Here is a 24,875-nt window from a genome sequence, read left to right as displayed (position 1 = left end):
CTTCAGGCAGCTAGGAGAAATCATTGTGTGACGGCAGATGATAGCAAGGCATAGCGAGTGCAGGGTATTATGGGTAGCGGGCACACTCACAAGCGGCAGAGATGGGGCCCATGCAGCCACACTGGATGAACAGAATATGTACACCAGAACAACACCTGAAAACCCAATTATGTACCAAGCACCCCTAAAGTTTTCATATTTTGAAGACCAATGATGAGCTAAAATTTCCCAGCACATCAAATGCTGTCTGAGCATGATGGGAGTTCTGCTTCAGAATAGCTGGGAGCAGATAGCCCTCACCAACTACTCATGGGTGAAGACAATCTGTAGACGGGCGAATACATGCAAGTGCCCACCAACAATAGACGGATGGACACACGCAATCCCCAGTCACTACTGTTGGATGGAGGCATGCTGGTCTCCACCCATATCAGTTGTTTTTTTGAGGGAGGCATTTGAACTCCCAGCAACCAATACTACACAACATCCCATCGACCGGAGCAAAGGATTTCTGGACTGTGGCGCAAGTGCACCTTGCACTAGAATTAAAGCACCACAGTCACCAATGGTGTTTCCCTGCTGCCAATGGTTAATAAAAGTTGCAATGTTTTAAAATCTTCTATTTATTTGGGTTTACTTCCCCTTTATGTTGTAGCAAATGGAAATGAGGTGTTTGAAATCTAATGCATAAATGCCAGTAATCAGAAAGCTGCCCTTGCAGGGGTGGTGCTACCCTAGTGCTGCTGTATATAGGGGGGCACCAGCGTGATAATCGCCAATGTACAGGGATCTCTGCCAGGACTTTGGAGGGCAGTTTAAAACAAGAAAGAAGACAAGAGAAGCTCATAACTAAGAGAAGTTTAAGGTTGGGGTGTTGCCATGCAGATATGTTATGTGGTCAGTGTGCGGCCTGCAATGGATAAGAACTCAGCACTACAACTCCCAGCATGCTTTATTAAGCATGCTGACAATTACTGGGACTTGTAGTATCACCAAAGGTTAAAAACTGTGTTAGAGCGGCTGTTGCCCTTCTCTGACATGAGGTGCAGTGGGGCAAAGCAGCGGGGAAGTGAGAGGGGTATGCGATCCAATGCCAGGCATGCAGCAAGCTGGCGGATGCCTTATTAAATGCCTGGGCATGCCTTCTTTCACCCCGGCTGCTTCCTTACTTACACCACCACAGGGAAGAGGCTCTCCGTTGCTTTGCCCAGAGGAATAAAGATTGACGTATTCCCCCTCGCCCACCTCCTCGCTGGCATTTTCACTCTATAGCGGGGAAGAGACAGGTTGGAGGGCAAAGGTTGGATTGGCAGGCAAATTCCACAGTGTGAAACACTGGGCAAGCCAAGTGCTCCAGCCATAGTAAGTGTGGGAAGTGAAGGAACAGTTGCCTAATCTTTCTCTGGGACCTCTTGTGCTTTTCCTGCAGCAAGCAACAGATTCATGCCGCAAAATATAATGTTTGAGAAGTTGAATGTATCGGTTTACTCTGTCTCAGCTAGGCATCCTAATGGCTTTCACCATCGTTTACCAACATTTCCCACGAAAGACTCAGCTGGCTATAAATGGGCACAAACCATGGCGGCCCAATCTTGACCATATTGATGGGCTCATTGCTAGTGTGATGACGTTCCTGATTGGGGGCACCAATGAAATTCCTATCTACCTGCCTAAACTGGTGGTCTCTTACGTGTAAGGCCAGTTTAAGAGGATTCCTTTAAATGTAGCAACCCTGAAGGGCTTTGGCATTGGTTCATGTATGAGGGCAGTAACTGCCGCAGTGCTGCTACATGAGACGGACAGTCACCGTGCGGAGGCTTCTCCCTCTATTAATTGTTCTTGCTTTTTAACAAGCAGCTGGGTGGGCTCCCACAATGATCCTCTGTATTCCCACAGATGTTGGGTGGAGTGTCATGGAGCTTTTTTCTTCAGCTATGGGGTCTGGGGCCCCTAAATGCACCAGATGATGCCTGACACAGCAAGCAAACGCTCACACTCACATACAAGTTCTCCACTGTCCCTGCTACAAACGGCACATGAACAGCATGTTCATTTCAGATAGTGAACCACAATTCCCAGCACCCCCACATAGCATCTGGCGGCTGGTGGGAATGTGAGAGTTGCAGTTGAAGCACATAAAGGCTGCAAGGTGCCCGACACTCCCACATACAGACGGTATCAAACCTGACACATGATACAATGTAAAATTTGCAGTTAGAGGGGCAGACAAACCCCAAGGCAAGGCAAATAGTACACCAGGGTAAGATTATAATGGCAACCCCACAACCTATGTGCCCACTACAGATGGGAAGTTGCAATACATATACAACACAAGGACGGCACTGGGAGGCAATGAATACAGAAGCATGGAGGGCGGATATAAAAACAGGTGAGTTGCCATACAGCAATGCCCCATAATCCCCTCCAGCCGAGACGCACTCCCCCTTCTCACCGCTGATGTCTGCAAGGTGCCGGAGAGAGAAGGCTCAAAGGCAAGGCAGGCAGGTGGGGTCCCACAGGAGCTGCCATCCTGAGAGGGAGGTAAGGGGGGGCAGAGGGGTACTTGGGGCATGGCAGGGGGAGAAGAGATGGAGTCTGAGAGCACAGGGGAAAAGCGGGAGGAGTAGAAGATGGCAGGGGCCAAAAGTGGTGGGGCCTTATTATGAGGGGCAAAATCCTGGGAGTAGGAGCGGAAAACAGATTTATACTGGGGCAATGGACAAGGGGGGGGGAGAGAAAGAGAAGGTTAAAACAAACACAAAAAAAAAAAAAAGTAAGGCAGATTAGTGTAAAAGCAATTTAGTAGCAAGCACGCCAGGAATGTCCCTCACCTTAACTATCAGCTTGGGTTATCCCAGGGCCCTTACCTGGTTCAATGTCAGGCATTTCCAACAATAAAAATGGCACCGACCAAGTATGATTGAGCTCTGATTTTCTTTATGGTACATGCATTGCATCTATAAAATGTATACTTAATAATATACTGTGCATACTGGTGGGGAACATTTACATTATTCATGGACAGTCGCACAGCAGCAACTAGTGCTCACAGCCCTGGGTACTTCCGTTACGCACTGTGGTGGGACAAGCAGTACAGTTCCACCAGTATATATATTTATGTATACATATTCATATATGATCCAAAAAGAATCCACACTCCAATAAATATATTTTGATTTAATTTAAGACCTGAGAGTGCAGTTAGAAAATGCAATTAGTCTTCACTAACAAAACAAAACCTGTATAAAATAAAAAATGAAGACCCATTGAAAAAAAAAACTGCCATTCTATAACACAGGATAGAACAAATTAACATAAAGGGGTTGTTCACCTTGAAATTTTGAACTTTAAGTATGATGTAGAGAGCAGGCATGTCCAAAGTGCGGCCCGGGGGCCAAATGTGGCCAGTCTTCAAATTTACACCGGCCCTCAGCCTCCATCATGAAATGAATAATTATGTGGCCCGCCAGCACAGTGCAATCAGGAATCGCCTAGCCATAGCAGTAATATTTGGGCACATTAGTGAAATGATCTGCCACTTGGTCTATACTGCTGCCTGTGTGCTGAAGGTGTTAGTAATAGACATGTACTGGCACATAGTGACGCACCACTCTCACATATTTCTTTAGGGCTGAAGATGCAATAGATGTACTGACGCGCCAGTACTGTAAACTACGTGCCAGTACGTCTATTGCTAACACCTTCAGCACACAGGCAGCAGTATAGACCAAGTGGCAGATCATTCCACTAACGTGCCCAAATATTACTGCTACAGCTACGCGATTCCGTGTATAAATGTATTAAATGACGTTAATGGTTCAAAGAATGTCAGGCTGAATGGTCGGCCCCCACACATTTTCACCTCACCAAATCTGGCCCTCATTGCAAAAAGTTTGGACACCCCTGATGTAGAGATATTCTGAGACAATTTGCAAATGGTTTTCATTTTTTATTATTTGTGTTTTTTGAGTTATTTAGCTTTTTATTCAGCTGCTCTCAAGCTCGCAATTTCAGCCATCTGGTTGCTGGTGTCCAAATTACCCTAGCAACCAAGCAAACTAGATTGAAAAATGAATAGGAGAGGCCTGAATAGTAAGGTGAGTAATCAAAAGTAGCAATAGCAATACATTTGTACCCTTATAGAGCATTTGTTTTTATAGAAGGGTTAGTGACCACCATTGAAAGCTGGAAAGTCAGAAGTAAAAGGCAAATAATTCAAAAATCATAAAAAAAAAAGAAAAAATTACGGTCAAATGAAAATTTGCTTAGAATTAGCCATTCTATAACATACTAAAGGTTAATTTAAAGGTGAACAATGCCTTTAATCTTCTGGGTTGATTTCTTCCCATCACACCTCCCCTCCTTTCCTCTATCTTCCCTCCCCCTTTTCCTTCCTTTCTGGGATTCTTGCATGTCGGAGGCTTCCTCTGGAATGTGAGCTATGCAATTGCACAGCAGGGACGCACAAACATCCCTCCCTCCCTGGAATGCACCATCATCCCTGCATCCCTCCCTGTAATCCTCTCTCCATATGGCCCTGCACAGCAGACCCCTCCAGCCCCTGAGCTCCGTAAACTGATCCCAAGCAGAGGGTTTGATCCCTACCAAAGCCTTTTTATAAATGGGTACCAACAGGTGAGCGGCTGGCTCCCAGCTCTAACACATACTGTTCTCATGTCCACTGCTGGCATTAACACCATAGAAACCAAGCACTCTGGCTTTTTTTTAAAAAAACAGATAAAATGCATTATATCAAACTAATTGTAATTGAATCAAGCTATTTAACCTCTCGGGTTGCTAAGGGAATTATGATCTTGCAAGCCTGAAACTTGCGCAACAAGAATACAAATCATTAGTAAACTGAAATGTGAATATAAACCAACAATATTCTCTGAATATTTGTATTTATACATATGGTTATATTGTTTCCCTTAAGGTGGCCAGACATAACAATTACGATGTTTCTTGGAAAATATCTTTTCAAGAAAGATTGCTCGTTATTGATATACAGGTAGAAACAATAGAATTCTACCTGTATCTGACAGGTCAGCACTAACAATGGCCGATGTTCTGGGGCCTTCAAAGGCACCAGATCAAAATTTTTCCATCCAGCCCCATCCACAAGCCGACCGATATCCAAGTCTTCAGCCGATATTGGTCGGCTTGTTTACCACCATACACGCACCAACTATAGTACGAAAATTTGTTTTGTATGATATTACCTGCATCTATGGCCACCTTTAGACAGTACAGTATAGATTTTCGTGTGCCCAGAACATTCCTTCTCTGTATATTTGTATTTATACATATGGGAGGAGGGAGGTGCCATATTGTTTCCCTTAGACAGTACAGTATGAGGGTATAGCTTAACTGCAGTAACACCTTCACCCTCTCATCCCCTACTGTTCTAGCAAGGAGGAAGCACTCACAAGGGAAGGTGCCCGTCACTCACACCAGAGACTGCTGTGCTGCAACTCACCGAAGGCACAGGAAAGGAGCCATGGCGGCTGAGAAAGCAGTTAGAGACGGACAGACTGATGCCCTGAGGGTGGCTGGTGTCCTCTGGTGGGAAAACCCCTTTGGCTGTCTGTGCACAGTACGAAACAGAAGAGAAGGAAGAGGCAGCAAAGGAGCCCTGCTGAAATAACGACAGACAGATAGGAGGTGGAAAGGAAGAGAGTAAAACATGGAAGTGGATGTAACCAGTCAGTCACAATATAGTGGAAGTACCCAGCTGAGAATGCCAACTAACCAAAAATTCTCTATCTCGGAGAATCTGCAGGAACCATGTCATGTAAAGTTCCCTGCCCAATCCTTTAAGTCTTAAAGTACCCGTGTACAAAGCAGAAACTGGCTGCCAGAGTTGCCATTTTAACCAAAGATGTGTATGGTGCTTATTGCACTGCTGTATAAAACTGCAGCAAACTTTTAGGAAGCTCCAAAAGTCCTGTCTGCTATGGATAAGCACCACCCTACACAGTCGCTGGCGCACACTTACCAGTTGCCTTTGCTTTGGGGGTAAGGCAGGAGGTGGGGCTCGCTCATGGCCAGGTTCGGGGCTGCTGAACGAGTCGTTGAAGCCATAAACCTCGCGGAGATGTTTGTTCTTCTGCTGGTAGATGTGCTCATTCTGCGGGGTTTGGTAGAAGACGGACGGCTGCGGTTCTGAGTAATCTTCAACGAAGCGCATGTACGTCATCACTGGAACACAAGAGGGGAGAACATTGATAGTATCTGGGTCCAACTACCCCTAGCGCCCGCTGGTGATAAAGAGGTGAGATCTTTTAGGTTGCAGGTGTGTTAAAGGAACAGTTCAGTGTAAAAATAAAAAATGGGTAAATAGTCTGTAAATAGTCATGGAGCTATAGAGTTTCCTTCATCACAGCTGCGAATAGCGGAGCTGCAGAGCCAAACACAGAGGACTTCCCAAGGCTTGGAAGGGGCACTCTGCCACCTCATTAAAAATAATTAACTGTGCCTTGCTTGTGCTTGGCATGGTGTGTATAGGATTCCATGACACTACCCCCCCCCCTTCAGAGTCAAAGTATTATTGAGTGTCACATTCTTGATTATTTATGGTCTGCAAAGTGATAGCTACAAATGACTGGGCACCAAGTTAATGCAATGCCATTTTTGAGTTTGGGAATTTAAACAACACTGACTCAGCGCTTATCCTCCAAAAACATCAAAACCTGTTCCATGTAAAAGAGACATTAATTACCCCCTGGGTGTACTTAAGAAATAACGAGAAATTATGTCACTTCTGTTGGGCTGGTCTCACTATCAATGTTCTTATTCAGGCCTAGCCAACTGGCAGCTCCCAGCTGGTGCTGAAATACCACTCCCAACATGTTGTTGATATCTGATAAGAACTCACAGTGAACCAATGTGATGCTGATGGGACCACTCACTGAAGTCAGTGGCACTTACTATGTTTGTTCTTCTTCTCAGGAAGAGGGGGAGGACTCTCTGGGATCCCATCCGACTCTGCTGCAACAAAGTCCCCCAGGAACTCGGCCTGAGAAGTGTTTCCTGGCTGGAAGGGCAAGACTGCGACAAAGGGAGAAGTACTAACAAATGGGGACATGTCATCTTCGCACATATTATCGTACTGAGAAGGGTGCCTTTCATAGCATCCTCGGATACTGTCCGAAGCCTGAGGGGCCGTACTCCTCCTTTTCTTCTCCGGCAGGGCAGGTGGGGTTTCTATGGCCCAAAGCCGAGATGGATCTGAATTTGGGGTGTTGCTGGCGGGCATCTGGAAGCTTTGTCCTTGAAAGGGGGAGGCAGACTCTAGGGATTCTGGGAGAGGGCTCAGAATGGTTCCATGGCCCAGCACTTGGTCTGTGCTGGAGAGGTCCTGTTGCAGGAATTCATAGTCTGGGTCATAATTATCTGAGGAATATAATAAAATATAAATTAGAGGCAAAACAAACAAATTATTTAATTTATTACCAAACTGTATAGTGATCTGTGTGAGTTATAACCACCCGTGAGCCAGTTTTCCATGATGCACCAGAATAGAGGACTATGTTGTGCCCTATGACCTAATTTTTTGGAATTTTAGTTTTATAAATGTCCATTACCACACCTCCAATATGTATATTTTGAACCATCATCTTGCACAACTATCTGTCAGACGGGGTGATATATCTGGGAATCTATGTTAATTGACTGGTTCCCCCAAACTAAACACAATGCAGAGATAGTGGTGCAGGTTCCCCCCTAGATACCTGGCAGGGTATCAAGTCAGATCTGACAAAGGGGGGGGGGTTATCCATCTGAAATATTATCTTGTTTGCGTTTGTGGCTGAAGTAACACAACATATTATTTAACCCCACGGCATAGACAACAGCAGCTATCTTGCAATTGTTTGACTTAGGACAGTGATGTTGTGCGGTTACTTCTACAGAATGTTCCCTTGTTAGTTCTAAGAGCTGTCACTAACTTTCCAACCTGTTGAGTTATGACTTCGCTAAGTAGTTACAGCTGCCACCTAACCATAAGAGGAAGAAGCTCCCTGTGCGCACAACATTATCACTTGCTGTGACAAAAGGGAAGAGACAGGATAGATGATTAAGCAAGAGCCAACTCTAAATCTCATCTAAATTCACTTTCTGGCTGGGTTTTTAGGGATATCAAAGGAATTTACCCCAAATCTTACCCTAAATTACCTTAAAGGTCCCATACACAAGCAGATATAAGCTGCAGACAGATTAAGTTGGCAGCTTATTGGGCAGTGTATGGAGGCCCTGCGACTGGCTTCCCTGATCGATATCTGGCCAAAAGTTGGGCAGTTGTCGATTGGATTAAGGGCCGCATTAACAAATTGATCAGTCAGCCCAAATTCTGCTTGTTGCGATCTGACAGTTGGGTCCTAAAGCCCATGATCACATCAGCCCAATTTCACCCACTTCAAGGTTGGCATATCTGGGAGAGATCCACTCATATAGCGACCTCGCCAAATGAGAGGATTTCTCTATGTATGGCCAGCTTTAACCTCACTGCCCCTTTATTTGAGGAAGGGCAGGCACCCAAGGCATTGTAGTTTAAAACTAGAGAAAGAGTTCCCTAGCATTCTTCCCAAATCAAAAGGGTACATAATGCTGATTTAAGTGCCTTGCCCGGGGCTCACCTAAAGTTTCACAGCTGGTGTTTCGGGAGCACTGACCACTGTCTCTGTCCAGCGAAGAGAGCTGCTCATCTGATTTGCTGAGTTTCCCTATACTGCTGCATGGAGAAAGGCGCGGCGACTCTCCCCCGTACGACTGACTCCCACCGGATAACCTGCGATGCACATAGCAATCCACTTCAAAATCCTACAAAGAATGAAGCCAAGTCAGTCACCAGTTTAACAAGATTTCAGGGGACTTAAGTCGCTATCGCTATTGATACATGGGGGCTTGTTTACTCTGGGACCACAACTGTTATTTACGGACACTGTACTTCTTCCAAAACACGCAAATGCAAGGCATGCTGGGAAAAGTAGAGGACTATAGGAGGTGTACAAATATGATGAAGAATATTCTTACTGACCTGGGCATTAATTCTGCTGGGCAAGCTGGAGCCACTTGTAGCACGGCTCATGGGTGCCACAACTGCCACTCGGGTGGGTGAAGGTGCAGATTGTCTTTTCTTTGGCGGTAAAGCAGGCGGAGGGCTGCAAGATAATAAACCATTTGAAGCAATTTATTCACTCTATGTTAAAATAGAAATAAATTATTCCCCAATAAACTCAAGGTATTGCTGCTACAGAACTTGCAAGAAAATGGTTCCTCTTCGCATGGAAAGTTAATCCTCATTTACAGTATTAGAGCCGTTGCTTCCTCCGTACTTCCTCCCCACGCATCTAGACTCAACTATAGAAACAGTGAATCATAATTTAATTCTATATTTGAAGGTCTAAATTTCTTGGGTCACCTCCTCTTTCTTGTAGTAGAAGCAGTGAGTATGTTAATGTTGTTTCATGAGACATACGGGGGGGGGGGATATAAGGGGTGCTCCTTAAGAACCCCACTACTGTCCCAGTTAGCCTAAAGGTGATACATTTATAGGCTTGATACTATAGACAAGACTGCTGTCTTGCCCTGTCGAGTGATGGAGGCCATAACGCTACTACTCTGTTTGGCACCATAAGGTGCAGTTTTATAAAAAAAAAATATATACCTGTTATCCATTACTCTTATTCCTGGTAGTGGGGGCTTTGGCGGTGCTAACTCTTCCGTCTCCATACTATCTGCATGAGCTTCCTTACATTTCGGTTCAGGGCTCTTGTTAAGGATTTCCAATTCACGCTCAGATAAGGGCAGTTCTGCGGTGCTGAGGGGGATAAGAATGAACAGACATGGGGCAAAACATGCTCAACAGATCCACCATTTCATATACAGTGGTGTGAAAAACTATTTGCCCCCTTCCTGATTTCTTATTCTTTTGCATGTTTGTCACACAAAATGTTTCTGATCATCAAACACATTTAACTATTAGTCAAAGATAACACAAGTAAACACAAAATGCAGTTTTTAAATGAGGGTTTTTATTATTTAGGGAGAAAAGAAATCCAAACCTGTGTGAAAAAGTAATTGCCCCCTGAACCTAATAACTGGTTGGGCCACCCTTAGCAGCAATAACTGCAATCAAGCGTTTGCGATAACTTGCAACGAGTCTTTTACAGAGCTCTGGAGGAATTTTGGCCCACTCATCTTTGCAGAATTGTTGTAATTCAGCTTTATTTGAGGGTTTTCTAGCATGAACCGCCTTTTTAAGGTCATGCCACAACATCTCAATAGGATTCAGGTCAGGACTTTGACTAGGCCACTCCAAAGTCTTCATTTTGTTTTTCTTCAGCCATTCAGAGGTGTATTTGCTGGTGTGTTTTGGGTCATTGTCCTGCTGCAGCACCCAAGATCGCTTCAGCTTGAGTTGACGAACAGATGGCCGGACATTCTCCTTCAGGATTTTTTGGTAGACAGTAGAATTCATGGTTCCATCTATCACAGCAAGTCTTCCAGGTCCTGAAGCAGCAAAACAACCCCAGACCATCACACTACCACCACCATATTTTACTGTTGGTATGATGTTCTTTTTCTGAAATGCTGTGTTACTTTTACGCCAGATGTAACGGGACGCGCACCTTCCAAAAAGTTCAACTTTTGTCTCGTCGGTCCACAAGGTATTTTCCCAAAAGTCTTGGCAATCATTGAGATGTTTTTTAGCAAAATTGAGACGAGCCTTAATGTTCTTTTTGCTTAAAAGTGGTTTGCGCCTTGGAAATCTGCCATGCAGGCCGTTTTTGCCCAGTCTCTTTCTTATGGTGGAGTCGTGAACACTGACCTTAATTGAGGCAAGTGAGGCCTGCAGTTCTGGGGTCTTTTGTGGCCTCTCGGATGAGTTGTCTCTGCGCTCTTGGGGTAATTTTGGTCGGCTGGCCACTCCTGGGAAGGTTCACCACTGTTCCATGTTTTTGCCATTTGTGGATAATGGCTCTCACTGTTGTTCGCTGGAGTCCCAAAGCTTTAGAAATGGCTTTATAACCTTTGAAATTGAACTCAGGTGTGATAAACCACAGTTAAGTTATTTTTTAACAAGGGGGGCAATCACTTTTTCACACAGGCCCATGTAGATTTGGAGTTTTTTTTCTCCCTTAATAAAGTAAACCTTCAATAAAAACTGCATTTTGTGTTCAATTATGTTATCTTTGACTAATAGTTAACGGTTTTTGATGAGCAGAAACATTTAAGTGTGACAAACATGCAAAAGAATAAGAAATCAGGAAGGGGGCAAATAGTTTTTCACACCACTGTAGTAACAGATGAGATCATGTCATTATTTTATAGGAAATAGACTGTAAACAGTGGACACAAATAATAAGAAGGACATCAGGACAGGGCAGGGGATAGACATTATATGATTATATAAAAACCAAGCTCATTGGACATTGGGCAGACTTACCTATCAGTTTTGCATGCTGGTAAGCTTGGTTTTGTCGAGGTAGTTGGAGATGGGTGTTCCTGTTTCTCGATCATCAGACGCACCAGTTCCTGCAAATGGACACAATAAATACTATTATTATATGACTGACAGTGGTTCTACCAGTTAGCTTTTGTAAGATTCATAATTGAAAGGCAAATCCTGCTCTAAAGACGTTGTATTAAAGGAAACATTAATCCAAATTCACATTATCTGTCCACACGAACACTCGACCTAATAATCTTTCATACACAACCCATATAACTACAATTAAGGGAAGGTCAAGCATAGCGTTCATTGCTGGCTGTCTGGAAGGAGATTATAACACAGAAAAGCTATGGAAAAGGGTAGGAAGATGGTAAGAAGACAAAAGGAAGAGGGTACCAAGGAGTAATGAAATGCTAGGAAGAGGGTAAGGAAACATGCAAAAAGAGAAAGGTAAGTAGGTAACGAGACACATGGAAAAGGAATGGGGTACCGAGAGGCAATGAGGAACTAAGAGTATAGAGACACACAAAAACCAGCACAGAGCAGACATTATTCCTATAAAACATAGGAAAGCGTTCCCTTTGCTTTAAACCTTTGCACTCCAAAGGCCCAGGCCTATAACCGGCCCCATCCTGTACTGCCCCCAAGGAGACATCTGGAAACAATTCGGCCAAGATGTGGGACATCTGCAAAGGCTCATTAAACATGTAATAAAGGTTTCTTGTGGTTGTTGTTGTTAAGCAAACTGATGTATTGGCAACTGTCCCTAATATTACTCTCATTAGCCCATTGTGCGTCTGCCCTGCACCAATATGATCCCCTAATGAGTTTCTGAACAAGTAAAGGGAGACTAACAATAGTCTCACATACACATCGTTCCAGTGCTGCTGTCGGCTCATACTATGGGTACAGAAAATACACATGCCTGCCAAATGTGGGGGGGGGGGGGCTGCTTCCCTTGATCAGCACATGTTTGTACAAGTAGAGACATCTCGTAACAGCCATCTGGAAAAGCATTTGTCCTGTAAAGCCCCAGCAGATGTCAGGCATGCGGCACCAGAGCCAAGCCCTTGCTGTTGAATGGGCATATAGATTTCAAGCTCTTATATCAGATGATTACTGTAGTGCAGACCAGAGACCTATCATAAGTGACAATTACAATACAGATTAAAAGAGATCTAATAGCAGTAATGCAGTAGCCAAAATAATTACAAAGTAAAAATATCTTTCAATAATGTGATTGATACACACGGAGGATTGCAGTGGATCCTATTACTGTTCCTATGGTGCTCCGTCCAAGCACCTAAAATATCAATCCAATATCTGTAGTCTGGAACAAAGGACCAAATCGCAGGATAACTGCAAATGTGCCAAATTTTATTTTAATCCATAAAATAAAAAAATAAAATTTGGCACATTTGCAGTTATCCTGCGATTTGGTCCTTTGTAACAGACTACAGATATTGGTAAAAATATCTTTATTAGGACACGTGTAGCCTAGTGCGTTTCATGCCAAATGGGCACATAGGTTAATTGTCACACCACTGCACATTTTTAAAAAGGATGTACAGGGGGTGTGACCATTAGCCTATGAGTAAGTGCCCATTTGGTACCAAATGCGTTAGGCTACACGTGTCCTAATAAAGATTTTCATAAATTATTTTGGCTACTGCATTACTACTATTGGGTCTCTTCTAATCTATATTGTAATTTTTGACTTTTGGCTACCCTTGGACTGGGGGTCTTTTGAGGAGTACTGAAACAAGATAGAGCGATCGCACACCCACAGCAGTCCTTAACGATTATAGCTTGGTGCTCAGTATGAGAGGACACGGCAGTCTCCCAAGTACATCCAGGAACAGAAAATACTGGCACACAAAGCAAGGGTCACCTGCTGCAAACGCTTTGTGTGCCAGTATTTTCTGTTCCTGGTCTTTTGAGGAGACCACATTATTATTATCATTTCTTAAGATTACGCTTTCTCACTTAATTTAAAGGGCCACACACCACCATTTGTTCCATTCTATAATAAGTGAGGCCTAGAATAGATACAACTACATGGAGGATTTTGTGGGCCCCCAGACTGGTCACACTAATAGGAATATCAGTAGCCCTGGTTAACTGTGCTGAGAGGGGAAATCACAGCTGTGGAGCTGAACGTCAGCAAGGGAAGAAGCCTGGAAATCTCCCAATAATCTGACTTCACTGCTTGGATGACCTCATGAATGTGAAGTCCAGCTGTTTTGTCTCCAATGATTGTTGACGGCTGCCAGGCATACGACTGCGTTTAACCCCCACCGCTCTACAGCCATGAAGAACCAGACACATAAAGCTGGAAAAATCTGGCTGCCCAGTTTAAAGCTCCATAATCCATAAAAGGTACAAGGCGTCTATATAGATACCAGGGGATGCTACATGTAGTAACCAAGAAATGTACATAACTATAACTCCCACATAGTTCAGTTGGGGAAGTTTCCGTTCAGCAACATCAGGTTGGCCATCTGTATTCTAACCTCTACTTGTCAGTATGAAGGAGAATACAGAGACGTGTAATTTGTAAATGGAGGCTTTTAGTGGTCCTACAATACCAAGAAACCTTTGTGAATAAAACATTTCTTTCCATGCCTAGAACTGATGTACATATGTGCATGTACAGCATCCGTATCAGATGATCGCCATACAACAGAACAGAGATCTATAATAAGTGAAGCCGGGAAAAGATGCAACTACATACATGGAGAGCCTAACACCACATTGAGGATTTTATGGGCCTCTCAGACTGGTCATGCCACCCTTGTCGTAACAGCGTTGCCCCCAAATAATCATAAAACCACTTTTGTGCTTTTGATGAACTAGATTAGTGGAAACAATATTTATTTTCCAGTGAACTTATGGAGAAGAGGAAGTGAACCGACCAAGAGCATTATTATTCTTAAGCAAACGCAGGTATTTTAGAGTTAAACAGACCTAAATAATGTGATTATTAATTTATGTTGTTGGGGGGAGTTCCCCTTTAACCAATTAACAGTTATATCTGTATTTATAAATGTTAAAAGAAAACTTTTTTAGGAAAAAAAAAATATACTGCCTCTTTATAGATTACTTTCCCTAAACTCTGCTGGGTGCCAAATGTTGACGTTATTCAGTGGGAGGGCTGATAATCTATGAAGTGAGAACAATAGATTTACGGCCTTGGCACCAGAGCAGTTTAGGAAATGGGCTGGAAACACAAATGAGCAGAAGTCTCAGCGGGAGTCGCAGAGCAGTTAAACCGAGATACGAACCTTCACACCGTCCAGGACGGCCTTTATCACATCTTTGACTGTGGTTACCATCTCCTTGTCCTCAGAGTTGACACCTTCCAGCATTACCTGGTCAGACCAGCGAATCAGATTGGCCAGCGATTGATACACACGGCTGTAGCAAGATGAGATAGCGGTGCTGCGTATAAAGGGAGAGTAAATGATTATAACCCTCTCTTTGACATTATAAACTTACTCATAGCAATAACCTCTGCCCCCTAAGGCTGACACAGTCATTCAACTCCTCCTTCACCTTCTTCCATGTTACAGAGATGGATTCTGGGACTTGATGTCTGTTTTCCATGGTGGGTGATATACAGATTCAATGAAAAGCAGAGACATCAAGTCCCAGAATCCATCACAGTGATGAAGGGGTTGCATGACCTTTTTGAAATTAACCATCTATACCATTTCCCTTAGGCTGGCAAAGTTATTCAATGACTCCTTCACCTTTTTCCACGTTACACAAATGTATTCCAGGACTTCAAGGCCCTCTGCTTTTCATGATTTACAGCAAGCAGGGAGACAAGAAGAACCCAAAATCGATCTTTTCAACACTGAACAATGTGAAGAAGGTGTGTGAAAATGGGTCCTATGAGTTCCTAAATAATTCATATAATTATGGTGTTGGGACAGGATCTCTAGTTGGTTTACACAACAAAGGTTCTGATTCTAAATTAATACACCTGACGAGTTATCTTAACTAATTACCAAGCTTCTTTGTGCCTCTGTGGCCCCTTTAAGGGTAAGGGCGCACCTGGCGATTCGGGGAGATTTAGTCACCTGGCAACTAATCGCCTCTTCTTTGGGGGCGACTAATCTCCCTGAACAGCTCCCCCCTGTCTTTCGCTGGCTATAATGAAAAATCGCCTGCGGCATGGCACACGCGGCGCTTCGTATTCTGAAGTCGCCCAAAGTTTTTCAAGAGTTGAAATCCTGACTATGCTAGATAGGGATGCACCAAATCTATGACTTTAGGAGTTGGTTGGATCCAGGATTCCAACACCAAAATAAATCCCAATTCGACTTCCCTAATACTGGAGAGAGTCACAAACCTTTCTTGACACCGGGTATCCACTTGCACTAATGGCAATATGGCTTCCAACACTTTGCTCGCCGACCCTGGAAGCATCACCAGCACCATCTTGTCAACCGCCATCTTGTCAACAATGGTCTTAAAGTAACGCAGGGCATTGACGACTTCTTTCTCTTGTTCCTCTAAACGGCTTAGGGTCTAGAAATAAAAGAGTACACAAATCATTCGTCGGATGATTTGACACATTAAAACACCCATTTAAACAGATGTAAAGCTTGAACTAAATAAGATCATTTGAGAAAGAGAAGGGCAGAGGTACCAATAAGCCTTTTATAACCTAAGTATTGGCGTAAATAAATTGATGGTAGGAAGAGAAGATATTCTACACCAGGGGTCCCCAACCGTTTTTGCCTATGAGCCACATTCAACTCTTAAAAGAGTTATGGAGCAACTCAAGTATGAAAAAGTCCCTGGGATGCTAAATAACGGCTGTGATTGGCTATTGGGTAGCCCTTATGTGGACTGGCAGACTACACAAAGCTCTGTTAGGCAGTAAAACTAGTTTTTATGCAACCAGAACTTGCCTCCAAGTTCATATATAAGCACTTGCTTTGAAGCCACTGGTAGCAACATCCAAGGGATGGGTGAGCAACATATTGCTCGTGAGCTACTGGTTGGGGGCAACTGTTCTACACAATGCCATGAGCATACTGCTATCAGGCATGAAATCTTGGTTTAGAAGAAATGGAGCAGACAAGATGGTTCAGGTGTTTCATCTTTTTTTGGTTCAGACCCCATCACAACGACAAAAAAATACCTTATACAAAACGACACCGGGATGTGTTGGGTCTGTCATCTGTAGCTGGGTTCAGACCCCACCACTACACCTTGTGACAATATCAGGAGGGGTCAGGTGTTTCATCTATATTTGACTTTAAACCATCCTACACAAAAACCCATAAACCATCACCAAGAGGGGTTGGGTTTTGCATTTGTATATGGATTAAGACCCTACCCACAATAGCGCCAGATTCATCAGGAGCCAACACAGTTACAAGAATGTCAGGAGGGAGGAAAAAAAACACAAGACGTCCTGACTGGAGCTAATAACTGAGCCAACCAGGAAAAGAGCCACATGCCATCACCACCCTTTTTTACCCAATCTGACCAGGACATGGGGTAATCTAAAATGTGATGTTCTTGGATCTTGTGATCCTCAACATTGATTCAAAATAGGCTTAGATGGTTACCATCGTAACGGTTATTTTTTTCAAACCTGCCTTGAGCAAAGCTGCAAATTTGCTGGAACTAACCAAACCCCAAATGGATTAATACAGTGAAAAAAGGTCAATGGCAGACTAGTAATACTGAAGATGCTTTCAAGACACAACTTGTAACCTACAGAGAGACACTAAGGGTAGATTGATATCAACATTGTAATTTCCCCAAGCTGTGGTTTCCTCAGTGAGCACAACCAGAGTATGGGGGAAGATTGTATAATAGCTGAATACAGGTGAATGCTGTAGGACGATGGTGCATGCATGACCACAGTCAAGTCACTGTGCCTTTCTATGAATCAGCATTGCGGTGAGGCTCTGGGGGATGGAAGTACAAACCTTTAAAAGGTAAAGCCCCAAACTAGCTTAATGTCAGTAAGCGCTTTGCTTTTTTAAGGTGTAATTTCCCAATTGGTTCGCCGGTTTCCTTTAAGCGCCCACCTTCATTACTGTAGGGTTCTTGGATTTGTTTAACATGGACATATGGGGACACAGACAAGTACCATTTCTATTACATTATAGAAATCTAAAAAAAACACTGTGTGTTTAAAAGTTGTTGTTTTGAACACTTCCCCAAAAATCTTACTAGGCCCATCTAACGTTTTCACTTAAAGGGGTGGTTCAACTTTTAGTATGTTATAGAATGGCTAATTCTAAGCATCTTTTCTACTGCCAGTTGTTTTTTCTTTTCTACAGTTTTTTTTCAATTACTTGCCTTCTTCTTCTGACTGTTTCTGGCTTGCAAATGGGGGTCACTGACCCCCATCTAAAAAACAAATGCTCTGTAAGGCTACAAAATTTATAGTTATTGCTACTTCTTATTACTTATCTTTTTATTCAAGGATCTCATATTCCAGTCTCTCATTCAAATCAATACATGGTTGTTAGGTTAATCCAGACCCTAGCAACCAAATGAAACTGCAGACTGGAGAGCATCTAAATAAACAGCTAAATAACTCAAAAAAATAATAAAAAACAAAAAACCAATTGCAAATTGTCTGAGAATATCACTCTCTACATTATATTAAAAGTTAATTTAAAGGCGAACAACTTTTTAGCTGGCCATAAACCTAAAAATCCGAGGTTGCCAAACAAATGGATCTTTTCCCAATATGTCCTCCTTGAGCTGGGCGATACTGGGGCTCATTGAATCGTTTGGCCCTTGGAACCACGATCAGATTATAACGGTCGTTAGTTTATGACCACTGATTGTTTGTAATACATACATGGACCAGAGAGGTTCAATGGGAATCACCAATAAAGGTGCCAATTTTAACGGTAATGATCATTTTAGCCCACCGTACATAAAGCACACAAAGATTTGTGGCAGCGCACACCGGCATCTTGGAAGAATCACCCATTCTCGAGGTTATGGTTAGAAGGTATATCTTTATTTTCACATCTGATTGACCATCTAGCGTCTAACGCGTTTCATGGCTACGCACTTTGAAGTGCGTAGCCACGAAACGCGTCAGACCTCAGACGCTAGATGGTCAATCAGCTGTGAAAATAAAGATATACCTTTTAACCATAACCTCGAGAGTGGGCGATTCTTCCAAGATGCCGGTGTGCGCTGCCACAAATCTTTGTGTGCTGTGAAAACGTCTCCTTAGTGAAGGACTCAGGGCGGTGGCACACGGGTCACCATGTGGACGGGGTAAGACTCAAAATATATTATACCTTTAAGTGATTTATGGTGGATTACGGGGAGCCCGATAGGACGTGGATAATTGTGGAACTCCAGTGCAGGGTCCGGGGCAACAAGCACCTGGGCCACTAGCCTTAAACGGTGAGTAACGTCAAGGGTGCTTGGAAATTCCTCGTGTGGGTTAGATTCCCCGTGCCTTGAAATTAAATTAACCGTGCAGTCTTTATAGAAACGCTGAATTGGAAACAGTGGGTGCTTGAACACCGTACATAAAGAGAGTGATTTCCAAAAAATGCTTAATGCTCCCTTTAAAGGGAATATAAGGCATGGCTGCCTATAGTGCCACTGAATCACTGGTGCAACTGATTCTTGTGCACTATTAGGGCAGGGGAATGTCACATTTGGCCTTACTGTCCCTTTAAAGGGATTCTGAATTTTATGGAGTAGTTTTTATTTCTAAATTACACTGTTTACACTACAAAAAATCACTGTACAATATATAATTTAATTCCTGAACAAGCAAGTGTATTTTCTTTAGATGTAATATTGGCGTGTAGGCATCTCAGATCATTTAGCCTGGTCATGTGCTTTCAGGAAGAGCCAGTTCTGCGCTATGGAACTGCTTTCTGGCAGGCTGTTGTTTCTCCTACTCAATGTAACTGAAGGAGCCAGAGTGGGACATGGATTTTTACTATTGAGTGCTGTTCTTATATCTTCCAGGGAGCTGTTATCTGGTTACCTTCCCATTGTTCTGCTGATGGGCTGCTGGTGGGGGAAAGGGAGGGGATGATATCACTCCAACTTGCAGTGCAGCAGTAAAGAGTGACTGAATTTTATCAGAACACAAGTCACATGACTGGGGGAACCTGGGAAACTGACAATATGTCTAGTCCCATGTCAGATTTCAAAATGAAATATAAAAAAAAAAAACAGTTTGCTCTTTATAAAAATGGATTTCAGTACAGAAGTCTGCTGGAGCAGCACTATTAAAGGAAAACTATACCCCCAAAATGAACACTTAAGCAACAGATAGTTCATATCATATTAAGTGGCATATTAAAGAATCTTACCAAACTGGAATATATATTTAAGTAAATATTGCCCTTTTACATCTCTTGCCTTGAGCCACCATTTTGTGATGGTCTGAGTGCTGTCTCAGAGATCACCTGACCAGAAATACTTCAACTCTAACTGTAACAGGAAGAAGTGTGCAAGCAAAAGACACAACTCTGTCTGTTAATTGGCTCATGTGACCTAACATGTATGGTTTGTTGGTATGTTTGTGAGTACAGTAAATCCTACGATCCCAGGGGGCGGCCCTTATTTTTTAAAAAGGCAATTTTCTATTTATGATGATAATGGAACATACTACTAGAAAAGTATATTATTATGAAAATGGTTTATTTACATGAAGCAGGATTTTACATATGAGCTGTTTTATGCAATATCTTTTTATAGAGACCTACATTGTTCGGGGGGTATAGTTCTCCTTTAACTGACGTGTTTTGGATAAAACATGTTTTTCCATGACAGTATTAATTCTTTAATAACCCAGTCACTTTGATAAGTCAGAAAATCTTAAGGCTAAGTGGGCTATTGATAGCAACAGGGTGAGTGTGTGAGATCCCCAACCATTGTGAAAGGCAGGGCATGTGTCCATTAGTTGCTCCGCAGCATCCAGGAGGGGCCGCTCTCAGCTGTGGGGTGTGGCGGAATCTTACATTCTTTAGCGACTCTGAAAAGCAGCTGTGGGGTGGGAAGGAGAGGACTGAACCCCCCACATGTCCCCAGAGGTGACACACCAGAGGCATTCCACGCAGGACTTCCAATAGCAGCAGAACGGGATGGGAAAGCATAGAATAGGAAGCAAATGGTGTATTCCCGGGAAGAACACAAGAATGCAGAGGGCATGTGGCAACAGTGTGTGAGGGCAACCACAACAATGGGGGCATTCTCACACGTGGGGGGGGGGCGGAAAAGAGATTGCGTTTTTTTAAAATATCTTTTAATATCCTTGTATTGCAATAGTTTTATCCGAGTTGTGCCTTCTGTTAACCCTTCCATGGCAAACTGGAACTTCCACACTATCCCTCTGCTACAATCGCAGCTGGTATTATTCACTCGGTTGCAAAGGAATTCAGAAAGTAACCAGTGGATCCAAGATGGGCGGAATGTGCACTTTACAGTCATTTTATAACAGTAACATTAGGGATCCCTGGTCACAAGAGCATTTTTCATTCATGCATATCTATTCCAAATGGGTGCTGCCGTGACACCTGAAGATGTCCTTATAAAACCAAAGCCAAGCAGGCTAAATAAGTCAGTGCTCACTGATAGCAGCCTGCCTTCAGAATGATTAGTCTTAAAGGAACAGTAACGCCAAAAAAAGTGTTTTAAAGGAATGAGAATATAATGTAGTGTTTCTCTGCACTGATACAACTGGTGTGTTTGCTTCAGAAACTCTGCTGTAGTTTATATAATCAAGCTGCTGTGTAGCCATGGGGGCAGCCATTCAAGCACAGGATACACAGTAGATAACAGATAAGTACTACCATAGTTTATATAAACAAGCTGCTGTGCAGCCATGAGGGCAGCCATTTAAAACTGAAAAGGGAGCAAAGGCACAGGATACACAGCAGACAAAAGACTCTGTAGTACACAATGGGATTCTTCAGAACTTATTCGTTATCTACTTTGTATCCTGTGCTTGAATGTCTGCCCCCATGGCTACACAGCAGCTTGTTTATATAAACTATAGCAGTACTTTTCTGTTATCTACTGTGTATCCTGTGCTTGGATGACTGCCCCCATGGCTACACAGCAGCTTGTTTATATAAACTATAGCAGTACTTAGTATTAGTATACCCAGGTAAAAACCAAGCCCAGTTGGAGCCACAGGTACTTACTTTGTTGACTGGTTTCTCCTCTGTTTTTACAGTGAGGTCGGCTGGCTTGCCCTTCTTGGATGGCGTACGCTTGATTTTGGGGGAATGGAATTTGTCCTTGAGCTTCATGGTGAAAGAGGAGAGGTGGGAACGCTGGCTGTCTGGAGAGAAAAATAAAGGGAGAAAAAGGTTGAGTTGTTTTGCTCTACAGGGTCTATATAAAGGAAACAAACTATAAGATACTCAAGAGATGGTATCTCACACCAACCAGACTCCACAAAATATGGCCAACCACAACAGATCAATGCTGTAGGTGCCAGCAAACAACAGGAACCCTAAAGGTGGCCATACATGGGCCGATAAAAGCTGCCGACAGCTTATTGGCCCGTGTATTTGGCCCCCGACGGGCTTCCCCAATCGAGATCTGGCTGAAAGTCGGGCAGATCTCGATCGGATGGGACAAAAAATCCCGTCGGATCGCGGCCGCATCTGTTTGTTGATGCGGTCCCGCGATCCGACCGCCCGTTCCCATTCGTTAGGATCCTATCGTTGGGTCCTAGGGCCCACGATCGGATCAGCCCGATATTGCCCACCTCAAGGTTGGCATCGCCAAACGAGCGGATCTCTCCGTGTATGGCCACCTTAAGACACATTCTGGGACTGCACTAAGATAAGGCCTTACTGGCAGCAAATCCAGAACCTAACTGAACAGATAACCAAATCTACAATACCGAAACAACCCAGCTTACATATTGCTATTCAATTTGAACAAACCAATATCACATTTTCTTTCAACCATCGAACCGCATCTAATAAATGCCGCGAAAATGCTGGAACACATTGAAAACAGATGCACCCTCCAAAGATCGAAGAGTGGATAGTGAAAATAAATGAGATTTTAGATTTAAGGAGCTCTCCCAATACAGAACCGGACAAGACAACTAAGTTTATAGCCAAGTGGGTACACTGGGCACTTTCAAAGACACTGAGGATTACAAAACTTTACCAAGAGAATCAACAATGGAAACATTCAGACCTCCTCCCTTACTCCTAAGGGCTAGTCCACACGAGGAGATTCGGGGAGATTTTGTCATCTGGCGACTAATCGTCTGGTCTTTTGAGTGACAATAGTCGGCCAAAATTGCCTCAGTGAGGCAACTTCGGGCGACTATAGAAAACGCATCGCCGTGTGTGCATTAGCGCAGGCGACTTTTCATTGTAGCCTATGGGGAAAAACGCGGAGGCAGTTCGGGGAGATAGTCGCTCAAAAGAAGAGGCGATTAGTCACCAGGCGACAAAACCCCCCGAATCTCCTCGTGTGGCCTTACCCTAAACCTTTCAATCTGCAAGCCTTCTCCCCTCTCACCCCTCCTCCTGGGGCCCCCATGATACTCATTCCCCCCCCCTTTTTTTGGCTTTTTGTGTTGTCTCTCTTTTCACCCCCCCCATCAACCAACTTAAATCATAGGTACATATGCCACGACTACTGAACATGCTATGGATACAGGACTAGAACCAAAGTGTATTGTACAAAAGTACTTGATCATACATACAGGAACCTCTATTAATATGTACCTAGGTTAAGTTGTATGTTTCAAAAGATGTCAATGTTATATTTAAGTACTGTAATTTTGCTTGGAATGTACAATAAAAATCTGAATTTAAAAAAAAAAGCAAAATAACTAAAAACCTGAAAATAATTAAAAAAGAAATTGCAAATAAAAGAACCGAAAACCTCCACCCATGTAATCCACAGACAGCAGCAGATGGGTGCTGCTTGGTGTCATTTAAAAATAGTTATAAAATTGCCCAATGTGTGTGTTACAGGCCCCGAAATATAATAAAAATGCATGGGTCATTTAAAGGGACACACCTCATTTTTCTAAAGTCACCCCCCCTCCCCTTTCATTAGTGGTGATGTCATGGAGTCTGCATCTCACATCATCATCTGCTGAACATGGCTTTTTACTGGAAGAGGATATTGGGGACTGAGTGCATTAAGACGCCAGTTTCATGTGCCTGCTCTCGTCATGCCGGGTGGGAGGGCAGTGAGCAGCTCTATAAAACCACAGTGCTACAAATATAGCCCCGGCACAGTCAGAGAGAGCAAACAGCAGCTGCTCACCACAAGACTCTGCCTAAGCAACTACTTTTAACTGACCACAACACAGCAGCTGTTTGAAGCCTGGTGCAAATGAATGCGGTTGCATGGTAAAGGGACCAATAGCAATGAAAATTTGGGACATGTCCAAAGGCAAACTAATATAAAGTTGTCGCCACCCCAAAGTAATCATGTGGTGTTAGTTCATCCCTTTCTCTTCTCTAGTTCTGACTCTTGAAACAAGGTAGCAGAAAGCCAAATACAAACATACAGAGGAGAAATGCTCTGGGCACACAATAAGCTTTACCCTCATATTGTACTATCTATAAGGGAATCAATATGGCAGCTCACTTCCTTTCATATGTATAAATACAAATATACAGAGAAGGAATGTTCTGGGCACACAATAAGCTATACCCTCATACTGTACTGTCTAAGGGAAACAATATGGCACCTCCTTCCATATATATAACTATAAATATACAGAGAAGGAATGTTCTGGGCACACAATAAGCCATACCCTCATATTATATTGCACCTTGCCTAAAGCTTTATAAATAGGTAGTAATTATAATAACAGTGTTTTCTTGTGGCTCAGATATGTGCTTCCCCAATCACTGCTGAATGTCACTGATCCGTTAGCAACACGGATGGGAATAGCTGTGGACTGTATGAAATGGTGCTAATGTCAATGCCCAGTAACTTAATCACCATGGGCTTCATGCACCAAATGTGAAGGGCAGTGACAGGCAGAGACACCCATAGAACAACAGACGAAGAGAACTACTAAGAAACACTCCCCCACCCATGTGCATGAATCTGCCACTCTCTTATTTTACATCAGTAGTTTGTGTTCCTATACTCCTGCTTAAGGTGTTGCTCACCTTTAATTTGACTTTTATAATGGTGTAGAGCAGTGATCCCCAACCAGTAGTTTATGAGCCACATGTTGCTCCCAGCGGGCTCAAAGCAGGTGCTTATTTTTGAATTCCAGGCTTGGAGGCAAGTTTTGGTTGTATAATAACCAGATGTACTGCCAAACAGACTCCTGTAGGCTGACAAAAGCCAATCACAGCCTACAGATTCCCCTAGCAACTATGCATTGATTTGAATAAGAGACTGGAATATGAATAGGAGAGGGGCCTGGATAGAAATTAGAGAAGGGGTCATT

The 24,875-nt window shown here is 43.3% G+C and overlaps 1 protein-coding gene across 1 annotated transcript in view; it reads right to left on the bottom strand.

Moving 5' to 3' along the window:
- Positions 1-24,875, bottom strand: part of rapgef1.S (Rap guanine nucleotide exchange factor 1 S homeolog) — a gene marked incomplete at its 5' end in the record, with an annotated part of 53,826 nt that overhangs the window by 10,205 nt on the left and 18,746 nt on the right. Inside the window, 9 exon segments of the mRNA NM_001092303.1 lie at positions 5,999-6,201; positions 6,931-7,395; positions 8,637-8,820; positions 9,038-9,161; positions 9,668-9,820; positions 11,450-11,538; positions 14,740-14,896; positions 15,813-15,991; positions 21,625-21,764. Of these exon segments, the coding sequence (NP_001085772.1) occupies positions 5,999-6,201; positions 6,931-7,395; positions 8,637-8,820; positions 9,038-9,161; positions 9,668-9,820; positions 11,450-11,538; positions 14,740-14,896; positions 15,813-15,991; positions 21,625-21,764 (1,694 nt within the window).

The sequence above is a fragment of the Xenopus laevis genome, chromosome 8S, assembly GCF_017654675.1.
Source record: "Xenopus laevis strain J_2021 chromosome 8S, Xenopus_laevis_v10.1, whole genome shotgun sequence".
NCBI lineage: Eukaryota > Metazoa > Chordata > Amphibia > Anura > Pipidae > Xenopus > Xenopus laevis.
The sequence above is the reverse complement of the archived record's forward strand: the minus strand, read 5'-3'. Positions and strand labels throughout refer to the sequence as shown.